Source organism: Cherax quadricarinatus, chromosome 35 (assembly GCF_038502225.1).
Source record: "Cherax quadricarinatus isolate ZL_2023a chromosome 35, ASM3850222v1, whole genome shotgun sequence".
NCBI lineage: Eukaryota > Metazoa > Arthropoda > Malacostraca > Decapoda > Parastacidae > Cherax > Cherax quadricarinatus.
In genome coordinates this window covers 13,422,306-13,438,725 of record NC_091326.1, presented here as the reverse complement: position 1 = coordinate 13,438,725, position 16,420 = coordinate 13,422,306, and the positions used below count along the sequence as shown (strand labels likewise).

The 16,420-nt window shown below is 40.5% G+C and overlaps 1 protein-coding gene across 2 annotated transcripts in view; it reads right to left on the bottom strand.

Annotated features, from left to right (window-relative positions):
- LOC128695123 (retinol dehydrogenase 13) overlaps positions 1 to 15,152 on the bottom strand; it is a 17,773-nt gene extending 2,621 nt beyond the window's left edge. Inside the window, exons 1-7 of one of the 2 annotated variants that reach the window (XM_053785546.2) lie at positions 15,135 to 15,152; positions 8,872 to 9,055; positions 7,386 to 7,478; positions 7,158 to 7,285; positions 5,174 to 5,288; positions 3,573 to 3,764; positions 112 to 221 (exon numbers count right to left, since the gene is read on the bottom strand). In XM_053785546.2, coding sequence (XP_053641521.2) covers positions 112 to 221; positions 3,573 to 3,764; positions 5,174 to 5,288; positions 7,158 to 7,285; positions 7,386 to 7,478; positions 8,872 to 9,007 — 774 coding nt within the window. In that variant the 5' untranslated portion in view covers positions 9,008 to 9,055; positions 15,135 to 15,152. Of the gene's footprint in view, positions 1 to 111; positions 222 to 3,572; positions 3,765 to 5,173; positions 5,289 to 7,157; positions 7,286 to 7,385; positions 7,479 to 8,871; positions 9,059 to 15,134 lie in introns of both variants that reach the window. The other variant, XM_053785547.2, reaches the window with a different exon arrangement.
- Between the last annotated feature and the right edge of the window lie 1,268 nt (positions 15,153 to 16,420).

Below are 16,420 nucleotides of genomic sequence, written 5' to 3'. Positions count from 1 at the left end.
GGAAAATGTGTGGTAATTGGGGCGAAAATCTATGGTAATGGGGGGCGAAAATCTACGGTAATGGGGGGTCGAAAATATGTGGTGGAAAATCTAAGGGAAATGGTTGCATACCTTGCAGACAGTGAAGAAAATCTTGAAGACACAATATCGGAGGTTAATGGGTTGACTGTCCAATATCTCGGTGTGGACGACCCCGGGGTGAAGACTGTTGGCTGTCACCTCTGTGGGTGGTACGAGACAATCAGCTGTGAGAGGTCACTTATAATTGTAACCTTATTTTTTAAAGGGGTGGAGGGGTAAGCCAGCGGAAGGCCTCGGTCAGATGACCAGAAATTCCAGTGGCAGGTCATCATGTGACTAACACCCCGATCAGGAAACACTTGTCCTGTTTTCTGACGGATCTTTACCTAACCTGTGAGGGATCGGTCAGTGAAGTGTGTGAGGTTGAAGGCTCGATCCTCCGTGTGGCTCGCCACACGAAGTCAGGTCAGGACGTGGCCTGCCACACGAGGTCAGGTCAGGACGTGGCCTACCACACGAGGTCAGGTCATGATAACCCTTGTTTTTCTTGCTTCATAATAAAGTGGGCGATGGTTCCTGCCAGTAAAAAAAAACACAAACGTAAGCAATTCCCCCTATTCCTAAACGTTTCGCCTAGACAGTAGGCTAGCTTTCAGTCGAATACAGAGGAGGCAGCAGAAGCAGTGGACGTGTAAAAACAACGTAATAAGTCCCTCACCTTCGAAGTGGGTCAGTAGCAGTGGGACTCCGTGCTCTGCTAAGAACGAAATCACGGTAGAGGCATTCGGTATCCCTTGTGGGGAATGCGATAGTCTGTACATGGGATAAACATCCAGAAATTTGGATATCCGTTTACAGGAACACGGATAACCTAGTAGGAACGACCACACACTGAAGGCTTGTGTGGTACACAGAAATACACATGCACAAAATTCGTGTATGGTACACAATATGTGGCACACGGAGTGTGTGTGTGTGGTAAACACAATGTGTGTGGTACACAGAATGTTATAAACCTGGGAATAAGTACCGATAACTTAGTTTAGAAAGATACGTAAGTAAACACCAGAATATATTTATTAGAAAACGTTTTCTAATATGTCCTAGTGAGTACACAGAATGAGTGTGTGTTTAGTACACAGAATGTGTGGTACACAGAAAGCATGTGTGTATGGTACACATAATGTGTTTGGTACACAGAATGTGTATTGTGTAACACAGAATGTGTGTGATACATCTTGGAATGTTAATACAGGGAATTCTTCACGTACCTAACCTTCAGGCATGACCTACTTCCACATTTGGATTTGTCAAGTGTGATACCACCTACGACTGCTGCACCTCACCTGTCTACAGTATATAAGCCACTTCTTCGCACATATGCTGTATTCTTTTCAAGATTGATGGATTGATTACAAGGCTAAGGGACTGATTACCTCAACCCCCTTCCTGTTCTTCACCATTCTCCTTTATATGGACTGATGAAGACACTTTGTGGCGAAACGCTTCCTCAATAAAGAGACCCAAGAATTGCACATGTGTCTAATTTATCAACTTGCCGGTTCTCTGAACCATTTATCAACAATATAGAATGTGTGGTACTCAGAATGTGTGGTACTCAGAGTGTGTGGTACTCAGAATGTGTGGTACTCAGAATGTGTGGTACTCAGAATGTGTGGTACTCAGAATGTGTGGTACTCAGAATGAGTGGTACTCAGAATGTGTGGTACTCAGAATGAGTGGTACTCAGAATGTGTTTGCACTCAGAATGAGTAGTACTCAGAATGTGTGGTACTCAGAATGTGTGGTACTTAGAATGTGTGGTACACAGAATGCGTGGTACACAGAATGTGTGTGGTACTCAGAATGTGTGGTATTCAGAATGTGTGGTACACAGAATGTGTGTGGTACTCAGAATGTGTGGTACACAGAATGTGTGTGGTACTCAGAATGTGTGGTACTCAGAATGTGTGGTACACAGAATATGTGTGGTACTCAGAATGTGTGGTAAACAGAATGTGTGGTAAACAGAATGTGTGGTACACAGACTGTGTGGTACTCAGAATGTGTGGTACTCAGAATGTGTGGTACTCAGAATGTGTGGTACTCAGAATGTGTGGTACTCAGAATGTGTGGTAAACAGAATGTGTGGTACTCAGAATGTGTGGTACTCAGAATGTGTGGTACTCAGAATGTGTGGTAAACAGAATGTGTGGTACACAGAATGTGTGGTACTCAGAATGTGTGGTACTCAGAATGTGTGGTACTCAGAATGTGTAGTACTCAGAATGTGTGATAAAGAGAATGTGTGGTACACAGAATACGTGTGATACACAGATGAAACATGTGCTGTACTCACATTTCACGTACTATAAACCAGTCCACCTCTTAAACCAGCTGCTACACTATCCAAAACCATCACACGGAACACAGATAAACACGTTTTAACAAAACCCATTGTTAGAAACTATCGTAAAACAATATGAAAAACGCAGATGGCCAGGACCTAAGCTAGTGATTCACCGGCCACGACCTGACCGGACATGACTTCAACGTTGTGTAGCTTTAAAAGTAAGTCAGACAAATGCATGAGTTGGTGTGAGTTGGACTTGACTGGCTTGGGTCATTAGGTCTGATGCATTGCTCCTTCTTTCTTATGTTCTTATGACCTCAAACATTAAAGATACTCAGTTGTTTCACATGTTCTGATGACCTGACAGATGACCTCACCTACACCAGAGGTGACCTCTCGACTTTAACTTCGCCCAACACCACACACCACCCACCACTTCTCAGCACTATATATAGGTGGCTGTTCGAGGTGTTCCTTCCCAGGGCAAGTCTTCTGTACAAGATATCAAGAATGGATGATGCCAAGACACTCCCTCAACGAAGAGACAACCCCGGCCACCTCAGGGACAACACCCAGGGTCAGGACTACCCTGGTGAATCATACTGGAGCTGGATGTTTCTTATGTCTAATAAACGCCTCACGAGGGTGAAACGTAGCAGTAGTAAAGCTTTATATATATGAAAATTTGATTAATTAAGACCCCCTTGTTATTTGTGTGTTCCTTTTCTACCTTGGCTAATTAATAATAATAATAAAGACACATATACAACACCTGGGTATCATTATCGCCTGTACAATAGGCTTCTTCAGCCTAATACTGAAGACAGCGGTAGTAGTTGCAGCTCTGAGGAGATCAGTCCCTAGCGTTGGTAGGTGGTGGTTAGTTCCTCAAGCAAAGGCATACGGTCAGAACTTATTAACAGGAAACGAGGTGAAGCAGCTGGAGGTGATGTCACAAGTGAGCGGGGCCCACTAGTAGAAGTAGGTCATGCTGAACAGTGGTTCAACAAAGGAGTTGTGGAAGACACATTGTACCAAGATACCATGGTGTTGCTGCTTCAGCAACTGAGGGATTAATCACCCCAAACTACTTCTACACCCTGTCTCTAATGTTATTATATTCGACTGAAGAAACTTATTGCGCAGGCGAAACGATTCTTGGAGAGTCAAGTATTAAAACATAGGAAAGAGCAGTTACCTGAGTCTGACAGCTTGGCAGCCAGCTCCTGGGTGAACAGCACGTTGCACAGCTTGCTCTGTTCGTAAGCTGTTATTCCGTCGTACTTGTCGTGTTCGAAGTTCAACGAGTCTGGATCCAGCTTCTTGGGCGCCGTGTGTGCTACGGACGACACGTTGATCACCCGGCAAGGAGCACTTCTCTTCAGCAGCCCTGGTTAAAGGAACAGCAACTGTAGCAGTTAGCAGCAGCCTCAAACAGCATCAGAAAGAGCAGTTTCAAACAACAACAGAAGGAGCAGCCTCAAACAGCAACAGAAGGAGCAGCCTCAAACAGCAACAGAAGGAGCAGCCTCAAACAGCAACAGAAGGAGCAGCCTCAAACAGCAGCAGAAGGAGCAGCCTCAAACAGCAACAGAAGGAGCAGCCTCAAACAGCAGCAGAAGGAGCAGCCTCAAACAGCAGCAGAAGGAGCAGCCTCAAACAGCAACAGAAGGAGCAGCCTCAAACAGCAACAGAAGGAGCAGCCTCAAACAGCAACAGAAGGAGCAGCCTCAAACAGCAACAGAAGGAGCAGCCTCAAACAGCAACAGAAGGAGCAGCCTCAAACAGCAACAGAAGGAGCAGCCTCAAACAGCAACAGAAGGAGCAGCCTCAAACAGCAACAGAAGGAGCAGCCTCAAACAGCAGCAGAAGGAGCAGCCTCAAACAGCAACAGAAGGAGCAGCCTCAAACAGCAACAGAAGGAGCAGCCTCAAACAGCAACAGAAGGAGCAGCCTCAAACAGCAACAGAAGGAGCAGCCTCAAACAGCAACAGAAGGAGCAGCCTCAAACAGCAACAGAAGGAGCAGCCTCAAACAGCAGCAGAATGAGCAGCCTCAAACAGCAACAGAAGGAGCAGCCTCAAACAGCAACAGAAGGAGCAGCCTCAAAAAGCAGCAGCAACAGAAGGAGCAGCCTCAAACAGCAGCAGCAACAGTCTCATTAACAATCACTCAACTTGTCGGTATTTATTACCAAGGTTTATACCAACAACATTATTATCATTATAAACATAACTAAGCGCTAAACCCACAAGGGTCATACAGCCCTGCACTCAATAACAACAGCAGCAGCCAGAATATTAACAGCAACAACAACAGCAGCAAAAATAACAGCAGATTAAACTAATTGTTAGTGACTAAATATTATTATTATTATTATTATTATTATTATTATTATTATTATTATTATTATTATTATTACTACTACTACTACTACTACTACTACTACTACTACTACTACTACTACTACTACTACTACTACTACTACTACTACTACTACTACTACTACTTCTTCTTCTACTGTATGTGCATCATTAAGACTGGCATAGAGAAAGCAGGAATGCATAAGACATAAAGAATTATGCAGGGAGAGTGAGGAGGAGGGCGAGGAAGAGACGAGTAATGAAGAGGAGAAACATGAAGATTATTAATAGGAGAAAGAGAAGGAAATGAGACTAGAGGAGGTTTGTGAGGGGAGGAGGAGAAGGTGAGAGTGAGGAAGAGGACCTACCTAGGAAGAGGACCTACCTAGAAGGAAGACCCACCTAGAAGGAAGACCCACCTAGGAGGAGGACCTACCTAGGAGGAGGTTGGTGAGGAGGAAGTGACCGAAGTGGTTGGTCACCATGGTCAGTTCTAATCCATCTTCGGTCAGCTGCTTCTCCTTCGGTCCCAGGATACCAGCGTTGTTGATCTGTGAGAGAGAGAGAGAGAGAGAGAGAGAGAGAGAGAGAGAGAGAGAGAGAGAGAGAGAGAGAGAGAGAGAGAGAGAGAGAGAGAGAGAGAGAGAGCGAGAGAGAGAGAATACGAATTAGGATTGGAATATTAGATTTTGTCGCCGAAGTGGAGAATATATAGTGCACCCATATCCATCCTATGGAGGGTAGCACAAGAACATATGGATACACAATAGGCCCCCAAAAAACGGTTAACAAGAGTACATCTGGATTTAAATCTACAATTTATATTATCTGTTTCCTTAGTATATCTGGTTTTTGCTTTTATTAATAAGATACCTTGATATATCACATAGGTTATTACACTGTCTACCTGTGTATTCCTTAATGAATCGACCATAAGACTGACCACATACTTTGCATTTAATTTGATCATCTGTGTGTCTGCCAAACTGCCAGAAGTACTTGTAACTAAGCATAAGCCTTGCTACTATAACATTAGTCAGTCTGTTCACACAGTAAGTTGCTACGTAGAAATGCTTATTTGCGTTCATGTTATCACTGTGAGTGATAACTAAATCAGCTGCATACCTCTGACAATACAGATTAAATATCTACCGCACTTCTCTCCTGATATTGCTCCCTGTTGTAAACACAGATATACCAATGTTATATTATATGTTTTTTTTTCAGGGTACTCTTTATATTAGCTAATTTATCGATTTTGTTATGAAAGGGTAATTCAGTGTGTGATACAATTCGTAAGATTTTTTTTTAAATTTCCCGTCTTCTGTTTTTTGAGCTTGAGTTCCTGGCTTCTCCAATCAGCATGTTGTTAAGAGTCATCATGAGCCTTCAATGATGACATAGAATCAGTAATAATCATAGAGTCAAGATCAGTGTCGTAAGTTAACCTCGGCGTCAATAGGATGGCAAACAATTCAGTTTACAGTGTCGACGCCCAGGTGTTAATTCTAAGGACTAACTCAACGCTGCTTCTAGCACGAGTACAGTACATGAGAGAGACGTGTATGAGAGAGACAGAGGGTAGTTACGCCTGTTCTTACCGAAGCTGTACATCCGTGTGTGTGGGGGGGGGGAGGTTGAATAAGGAGGCTCGTTCAAGGCAGGGAGTTACGCAAGCTAGATCCTCCATCTGCTCAATCGCCAAGACAAACTCAACGATCGTGACGACCCCTGATCAATTTTCTTTCTGGCCATTGACTTGACCCTTGCCTTCTCATGACATTATGCCATTAGCAACCATTATCTGTCATTATCAATCATTATCTGCCATCATCTGCAGACTAATATTCCTCAGTGCCTCTGCTCTGATAACATCGTTGGTCTTGACAAGAAGTCCAGCTACGACCTCACAAGGGGAACACTGCCTTGATGCTGGTGTAGGGCTCTTGATCCTCAGAGTTGGAGCTACACACTTTCCCCTTTCCCCCCCTTTCTCTTAATACATCGGTAGTCTCCCACCCACGTTGAGTGACTCGAGGAAAAACGAAACAGTTTCACTATCATTCGCTCAATGACTGTCACTCATCTCTCCTACTCCGCAGGCAAGTGAATGAGCCTTACGGGTTTAGCACCTCACTCATGAATGCAACATCAACAACAATCACAACAACAACTGCTACTACAACAATTACTAAAATTTCTACTACAAGAACTACAGCTACAAAAACTACGACAGCTACAACAATTATAACAAGTATAACTATTATAACTACAACAACAACTACAACTAAAACAACATCTCTCTCCCTCCTTCCATCCCTCCTTATCCTTCTCTCCCTTCCTCCCTCCATCCCTCTCTCCCTTCATTCGGCCCTCTCTCTCTCTCTCTCTCTCCCTTCCTCCCTCCATCCAAGACCTACCAAGATATGGATGGCAGTCTCTGTCTGGAGTATCTGCTCGGCGAACTTCCTGACGGAGGTGAGGTCGGAGGTATCCAGATGTCGCACGACCACCTCCCCGACGCTACCTGGAGACTCTCTGATCTCCGCTGACGATGCAACAGAAGGAAGAGTTACTTGTGATTGTTGACCACACTCAAATGTAGCTGAATTCTGAGTATATGACAATATAACGTCTCTCTCACTCACCTGCCACTTTATTTGCCTTTTCCAGGTTCCTACAAGCAAGGATCACCCTCGCTCCTCGACGCACCAGGTCCTTGGCTGTGTACTTCCCAATACCTGCAGACAGGCAGAACTTTAGCAGCAGCAGCTAACTTTACTGCTTCTCGCAGCAACTTAGTATAACCCAAGAGTATGTATAATGTTGTACTTAATAAATCAAACTTGACCAATACACCGAATTTCTTTAAAAACTGGAGTTTTCCCCCCAAATTTTTTATACAGATTGATAGATATATTTTTTCATTAAAATTAATATTGAATCAAAACTATCTTATAAACCTAACTTAACCTAACTTAAAACTAACGATTTTTTAACAAAATTCTGTATATATCATAGGTCAATTTAAAGTTATTAAAAATTACTTAAAATTAATTATCTTTTATTAACACATCGGCCGTCTCCCACCAAGGCGGGGTGACCCGAATATATATATATATATATATATATATATATATATATATATATATATATATATATATATATATATATATGTCGTGCCGAATAGGCAGAACTTGCGATAATGGCTTAAGTAGCAACGCTCATCTTGCCATATAGGACAAGCGAAAATTTGTGTATGCAATAATTTCGCCAAAATCATTCTGAACCTAACGAAAAAAATATATTTCACTGTGTTTGTTTAGTATTAAATTACTATAAACAAATCTAAAATATATTTAGTTGGGTTAGGCTAAAATAAATTGTTCTTGTTATAATAAGGTTAGGTAAGTTTTCTAAGATTCGTTTGGAGCAAAATTAAAAATTTTTACATTAACATTAATGAAAAAATATATTTTTAAACGTATAAGAGAAAATTTTAGAAAGGGCTTAATTTTAAATGAGTTCTTGCTAATTGACCAGTTTTACATATTCGGCACGACATATATATATATATATATATATATATATATATATATATATATATATATATATATATATATATATATATATATATATATATATATATACATACATTTTTTTTTTTCAACAAGTCGGCCGTCTCCCACCGAGGCAGGGTGACCCAAAAAAGAAAGAAAATCCCCAAAAAGAAAATACTTTCATCATCATTCAACACTTTCACCACACTCACACATTATCACTGTTTTTGCAGAGGTGCTCAGAATACAACAGTTTAGAAGCATATACGTATAAAGATACACGACATATATATATATATATATATATATATATATATATATATATATATATATATATATATATATATATATATATATATATATATATATATATATATTGTGGTGATGTTCAGATTGATTTTCGCAGTGTTTTGGAATTTTTTCACTCTGCTTATTCAGCAGAAAACTCCCTTGCATATTAGGTCTAACTCGCCTGTTTGGCTTACTCGGCACGATTATACAACAGTGAGATGTGGCACTGACGTACAACAGTGAGGTGTGGCACTAACCTACAGCAGTTGGATATGGCACTGACCTGCACTGCCACCAGTGATAATTGCAGTTTTGCCCACCAGTGACCTCAGGGAGTGGCACCGGCCGGAAGTGACCCTGAAGTAGACCCTTAGAGCCAACGCCAGTGCCAGCAGTGCCACCAGTGCCTCCAACAACATGCTGCTCTGCTGCTGCTGCTGCTGGTACTGCTGTGGAAGCACGCTACTCTGCTGATGGGAAATAACTCATTACTCTAATGGTGGGGAGATAACTCACTCACAACTCTGCTGGTAGGGAGATAAACTACTCTGCTGTTTGGGAGATAACTCACTCACTACCCTGCTGTGGTGGGGAGAAAACTTACTACTCTGCTGGTGGGAAGAAAACTCACTCAATACTCTGCTGATGGGGAGATACTCACTACCCAGTTGGTAGGGAGATAACTCACTACCCAGTTGGTAGGGAGATAACTCACTACCCAGTTGGTAGGGAGATAACTCACTACCCAGTTGGCAGGGAGATAACTCACTACCCAGTTGGCAGGGAGATAACTCACTACCCAGCTGGTAGGGAGATAACTCACTACCCAGCTGGTAGGGAGATAACTCACTACCCAGCTGGTAGGGAGATAACTCACTACCCAGCTGGTAGGGAGATAACTCACTACCCAGCTGGTAGGGAGATAACTCACTACCCAGCTGGTAGGGAGATAACTCACTACCCAGCTGGTAGGGAGATAACTCACTACCCAGCTGGTAGGGAGATAACTCACTACCCAGCTGGTAGGGAGATAACTCACTACCCAGCTGGTAGGGAGATAACTCACTACCCAGTTGGCAGGGAGATAACTCACTACCCAGTTGGCAGGGAGATAACTCACTACCCAGTTGGTAGGGAGATAACTCACTACCCAGTTGGTAGGGAGATAACTCACTACCCAGCTGGTAGGGACATAACTCACTACCCAGCTGGTAGGGAGATAACTCACTACCCAGTTGGCAGGGAGATAACTCACTACCCAGTTGGCAGGGAGATAACTCACTACCCAGTTGGCAGGGAGATAACTCACTACCCAGTAGGCAGGGAGATAACTCACTACCCAGTTGGCAGGGAGATAACTCAAACAATCACTTTACAATTTACACTCATCAAAATTATACCAATAAACAAAATCTTCAAAAAATAAGCAAATAACACTGGTCTGCATTTGGGATGTTTTTATTTTTTATTTTTATTCAAGTTTGCGATCTTACATATTCTTGAGCTGCTGATTATAAATATCTAAACCATTTTGCTCTATCACGTAAAGATTTTGAATAAAATGCAAATTAATGATAAAAAATGTGAATTTTCAATAAATTTTTAATATTAAAATTAGGCAAGTAATCATGGAAAAGCAGATTCTGTTAGTTTTAAGAATATATGCATTACAAATCAACATGAATCAATTCAAATGATTTTATTAAAAAAAATATGCTCCTAATGGTTAGCTTACATATTGAATCAAAGGAAGGAGGACCACTTTGATTTTCACTTGTGCTGTGCATCGAGACCATTACGTTTCAATGACCAGCAATAATCTGCCATCATAATTTGCCCTGGTATCGAGTTTCCATGGTGCAAATATCCTGATGGAACCTCTGTCCTTGTTCCTCACTGTAGTTCCCACAATTGTTGGGAAAATAGTCAAGATGTGAGTGCAAAAAGTGCATCTTTACACTCATTCTAGACCCAAGTTGTTGGAAACTTGAAATCAAGTCTTGGATCATTTTTTTCATATTCAGGGGAGCGCCTGTTTCCCAGGAAGTTGTGAACAATCTGCTTGAATGAAAACCAGACATTCACCTCGACACCTGCTAATGCTTCATCAAAATGCTTGTCCTTCATCAATTCCCGAATCTGAGGGCCAACAAAGATTCCTGCCTTTAGCTTGCCTTCACTTATACCAGGAAACTTTGACTCCAGGTACTTGAAAGCAGTTCCATTCTTGTTCAAAGCCTTCACAAATTTTTTCATAAGTCCTAATTTGATATGCAGTGGTGGCAGCAGAATTTTCTTGGGGTCAACTAGTGGCACAGATTTCACGTAGATTCCCGGGTAAGAAGCTGGTTCTTGGTGGCCAGTCTTTTTGTTCATAGTGCTGGTTGTCTGCCCTACTGTCCCGAGACACAGAAAATAGGGATACTTGGTTTATCAGCCTTGAAGACCTAGTAGGAAAGCAATAACTTTTAAGTCACCACAAATGACAAAATTGTGATTCTGGTACTTGACTGCAGATATTAGTCTCTTCATATTTGCGTAAGTTTCTGGCATTTGGACACTATGGCCAACTGGCACAGATGCAGCTGTGTTGACATTGTAGAGAAGTACAGCCTTTAAACTTCTGTTAGAAGAGTCAATGAAGAGTCTCCATTCACCTGCTTTGTACGACATCCCCATGTGTTCAATAAGGCCAGAAATATTTGAACAGAAAACTAAAGATTCCTAAATAACAAAAAAGGCACAATACCGTGACTGGAACAATACACAAATAACCTGCACGTAGAGATGAGCTTACGACGACGTTTCGGTTCGACTTGGACCATTTACAAAGTCACACTAACGAAAAGGAGAGGAGGGAGTATATATAGGCAGGAGGTGGTAGTGGTAGTAGTGGAGGTAGAATGTAGTAGTAGGGAAGGTAGTATGGTGGAGGTGGAGTCAGTCAAATACTAAGACAGAGGAGCACTGAAAGGGAGCTAGGTGCCCACAGAGAGTAGGAGCAAGAGCACAGAGGGGGGAAAAACAAATAATGAAAGAACAAATACCCAAGGCAGAAGAAAGACAACCCAAAGGAGAAAGAGGAAAGAGGAGAGGGGAAGAGGAAGAAGAAGAAAAAGGAATCAGGTTAAGTCACGGGTGTTCTGAAGTTCGGAGTATTTTACAGTGTAGTGGGAGAGGAAGGCAGCTACAGAGACGAAGCCAGGACTAAGATTCATACAAGGAAAGTTGTGTATAAGGAAGGATTCAACTAGACGGCGACTGTTAAAGTTGGAAGTAAGTATGACTGTGATCTCTGATGTGACAGAATAGAGCATTGTTAGTGTCGGAAAGCCTAACACTACTTTTGTGCTCCCTAAGTCTGTCAGAAAGAGATCGGCCAGTTTCTCCAAAGTACTGAAGAGGGCAGGAGGAGCAAGAAATAGAGTAGACACCAGGAGCATCTGTAGAGGGAGGAGAGGTATGAACGAGATTAGTGCGAAGAGTGTTAGTCTGGCAGAAAGTAAGTTTGATGTCTAAGGAACGAAGAGAGTTCTTGAGAGTTGTTAGATTTATGCTGATGCTCTTAACAACTTTGTCCCTTCCATTAAGTTTAAAGCTAAATGGGAATCTAATTCCTTGCTTCCTTTTCTTGATGTTCATGTCCACCGCTCAGATACAGTCTCAAAACTCCAGCCCGTCGCGTTAGCCACTAGACCAGCTAGCCACAATAAGATTCATCCAACTAGGTATATTTCTACACCATAGGAAAGTTAGCACAGGCACCTCGGGCTGGAGTTTTGAGACTCTATGACCGCGGGTTCAATCCCGGCCGGGGGTATGGCTCAGATACAGGTTTTGCCTTTTCCGTTTACCGCAAGCCTATGCACAGTGGCATGTACATTCACTACTTTTCTTATCATGCTTCCTCTGTCAAGAAAAGTGTTCTTATCTCCCTCTTTCTCCGTGCTCTCCGCATATGTGATCCCCAGTTCCTTCAATCAGAAATTTCCACTCTTCATAATTCATTTTCCAGTCTTGGCTACCCTTCAGATTTCATAGACTCTGCCTTCTCAAGTCCTAAACGTAATTTCCTCTCCCTGACCCTCACCTATCCCTTATCTATCCCTTACCTATCCCTCAACTATCCCTCATCTATCACTCACCTATCCCTCAGCTAGCGCCATGTGCATCAGTATGAAATCCTCTTGTCGTTATCTATTTTTAACTATTTTCAGTTTCTGAGGCCAAGACCTATAGCTCTTGGTCTTGTCTCTCAACTAGAAATAGTCTCATCATGCCTTTTTCTAAAGCCTTGTAAGGAAATTTGCTTTGTGTATGTTATTGTTCAGTTCTGCAAATGTCTTCAGTTTTGAGCTTCTGTGTGTGTGTGTGTGTGTGTGTGTGTGTGTGTGTGTGTGTGTGTGTGCGTGCGTACTCCCCATTTGCACTCACCTAATTGCGGTTGCAGGGGTCGAGACTCAGCTCCTGGCCCCGCCTCTTCGTGGTCCCTACTAGGTCCTCTCTCTCCCTGCTCCATGAGCAATATCATACTTCATCTTAAAACTATGAATGGTTCCAGACATCATAGCAATCACAGAAACGAAACTCACTGAGACAATAACAGGCGCAATCTTCCCACCCGTATATCAGATCCTGAGGAAAGCTATAAGGAGCAGTGGGGGACGAGGGGTTGCACTGCTCATTAAAAACCGATAGGGATTGGAGGAAATGGAAGGAATGGACGAGATTGGAGAAAGGGATTACATAGTAGGTACAACTCAGTCTGGGGAACATAAAGTAGTCATTACAGTGATTTATAACCATCAAAGAATTGCAAGAGGCCAAGAGTCCAGACTTTTCCACTTCCTGACATCTGTATGAAGAAATACTTCCTAACATCCCTTTGACCCATCTGAGTCTTCAACTTCCAATTGTGACCCCTTGTTTCTGTGTCCCATCTCTGGAACATCCTGTCTGTGTCCTCCTTATCTATTCCTTATCTATTCCTGTTTGTCATTATCATGTCTTCCCTAACCCTCCTGTCTTAGTGTCGTCAGGCCGATTTCCTTTAACATTTCTCGTAGGAAAATACCCTTAGCTCTGGAACCAGCCTTGTTGCAAACCTTTGCGCTTTCTCTAATTTCATGGCGTGCTTGACCAAGTGTGCCTTCCAAACTTGTGCTGCATACTCCAGTATGGGCCTGCTGTACACGGTGTACAATCTTGAACGAATCCTTACTGTGTATGTGTGTGTGTGTGTGTGTCTGACTCTTCCCTACAGCCCTGGAACTAAAGCTAATGAGCTGCGGGGAAGTCAGTTGGGTTACAATTGGTGCCTCTGAAAGAATACCAGTACACAAGTACAATTTCCAACTCTTCCCTATTAGAAGCCTGGAAGTTCATGTGGTAGACAGACCTGTTAAACTTGAGACCATAGTTCAAACCTCCACCATCCCCCCTCTATCTTTCTTTATTAATTAACAGTTGATTATTACTAATTAAACTGAGTTCATGTATGTATATATATATATATATATATATATATATATATATATATATATATATATATATATATATATATATATATATATATATATATATATATATATATTACATCCACGCACATTTAAACAACCCAGTTTTATTAATAAAGTTTTTCTTTTTCGGGCCACCCCGCCTTGGTGGGACTCGGCCGGTGTGATAATAAAAAAAAAAAAAAAATATATATATATATATATATATATATATATACGTATATATACACGGTATCTTCCTTGGGATTTGGAAGCGGTTATATGCATCACACACAGCAACATAAATAATGTGGGTGGGGTGACTACTAACCAGTTTTTGTGATGGCGACCTGGCGGAGGAATTTGCTTGAACAGCTGATTGCAATGGAATTATTTCACTTTGATCTTTTTTGGGGTTAACCTAGGTAATTTACACATGTATTACTATGTATGATAATTTGTGCAGCTGTATTTATATGTACCTGTACCTAAATCATATTGACTTCTCCGCGCCACGAAGTAATCCTCTGGTTTAAACATGCTTCAAGAAAGCTGACTGTCACTAAAAGAAAACTTTTGCATTTACTGGCAAATTGCACGATGCAGCCAGACAAATATATATACAAACTAGACCACTAAGGTACTTCGGTCAATCTGGCTTAATTGAAATGAGTGCCTTCGCTTGGGGTTGGTTGCATGTAAAAATCAGTTGCTGGAAGCAATCGTAAGAACTGCTTGCAACAAGCAGTTGCAAACAATGGACACATCAGACAAACGTTTGCAGGATGAGAGATGATGCGAGGCAGCTGGTTGCAGTGATGTACAGTAGGAGCACTAGCCAGCTGGCGTCCCTCCAGGCTCTAGACATCCACAAGGAACCCACACAATGTATCACTCACAGCTCCGGAATTCACCAAGAACTTTACCCATCGATGCCACAGTTTTGTTGTGGGTTGTTTGACAAGTTATAAAAAGGTTAAAACAATACTTGTCCTTGCCCTGGGAGGAATATATTGTAGATAATGACTAAGTCTGATGTGCCGTGACCCACCTCTACAAGATCCTGCCTCACACTGAGTCCCCCAAACAGGCGAGGAGGGATTACGAAGCAGCTTAATACTTATGAAGCCTTTTGAATATTCCACTTCCCCTGCCACTCCATCTTTTAATATTATGTATAATATATGCATACATATATATATATATATATATATATATATATATATATATATATATATATATATATATATATATATATATATATATATATATATATATATATATATAAATGTCGTGCCGAATATGTAAAACTGGTCAATTAGCAAGAACTTATTAGAAATTAAGTCCTTTCTGAAATTTTCTCTTATACGTTTAAAGATATATTTTTTCATTAATGTTAATGTAAAATTTTTAATTTTGCACCAAAAGAATCTTAGAAAACATACCTAACCTTATTATAACAAGAACAATTTATTTTAGCCTAACCCAACTAAATATATTTTAGATTTGTTTACAATAATTTAATACTAAACAAATACAATGAGATATATCTTTTCGTTAGGTTCAGAATGATTTTGGCGAAATTATTGCATACACAAATTTTCGCTTGTCCTATATGGCAAGATGAGCGTTGCTATTTAAGCCAAGATCGCAAGTTCTGCCTATTCGGCACGACATATATATATATATATATATATATATATATATATATATATATATATATATATATATATATATATATATATATATATATATATATATATATATATATATATATATATATATATATATATGTCGTGCCGAATATGTAAAACTGGTCAATTAGCAAGAACTCATTTAAAATTAAGTCCTTTCTAAAATTTTCTCTTATACGTTTAAAGATATATTTTTTTCATTAATGTTGATGTAAAAATTTATAATTTTGCACCAAAAGGAACTTAGAAAACTTACCTAACCTTATTATAACAAGAACAATTTATTTTAGCCTAACCCAACTAAATATATTTTAGATTTGTTTACAATAATTTAGTAGTAAACAAACACAGTGAAATATATTTTTTTCATTAGGCTCAGAATGATTTTAGCGATATTATTGCATAAACAGATTTTCACTTGTCCTATATGGCAAGATGAGCGTTGCTATTTAAGCCAAGATCGCAAGTTCTGCCTATTCGGCACGACATATATATATATATATATATATATATATATATATATATATATATATATATATATATATATATATATATATATATATATATATATATATATATATATATATATATATATATATATATACGGGTTTAGCGCTCCCCATGATAATAACCAGGTGCTATA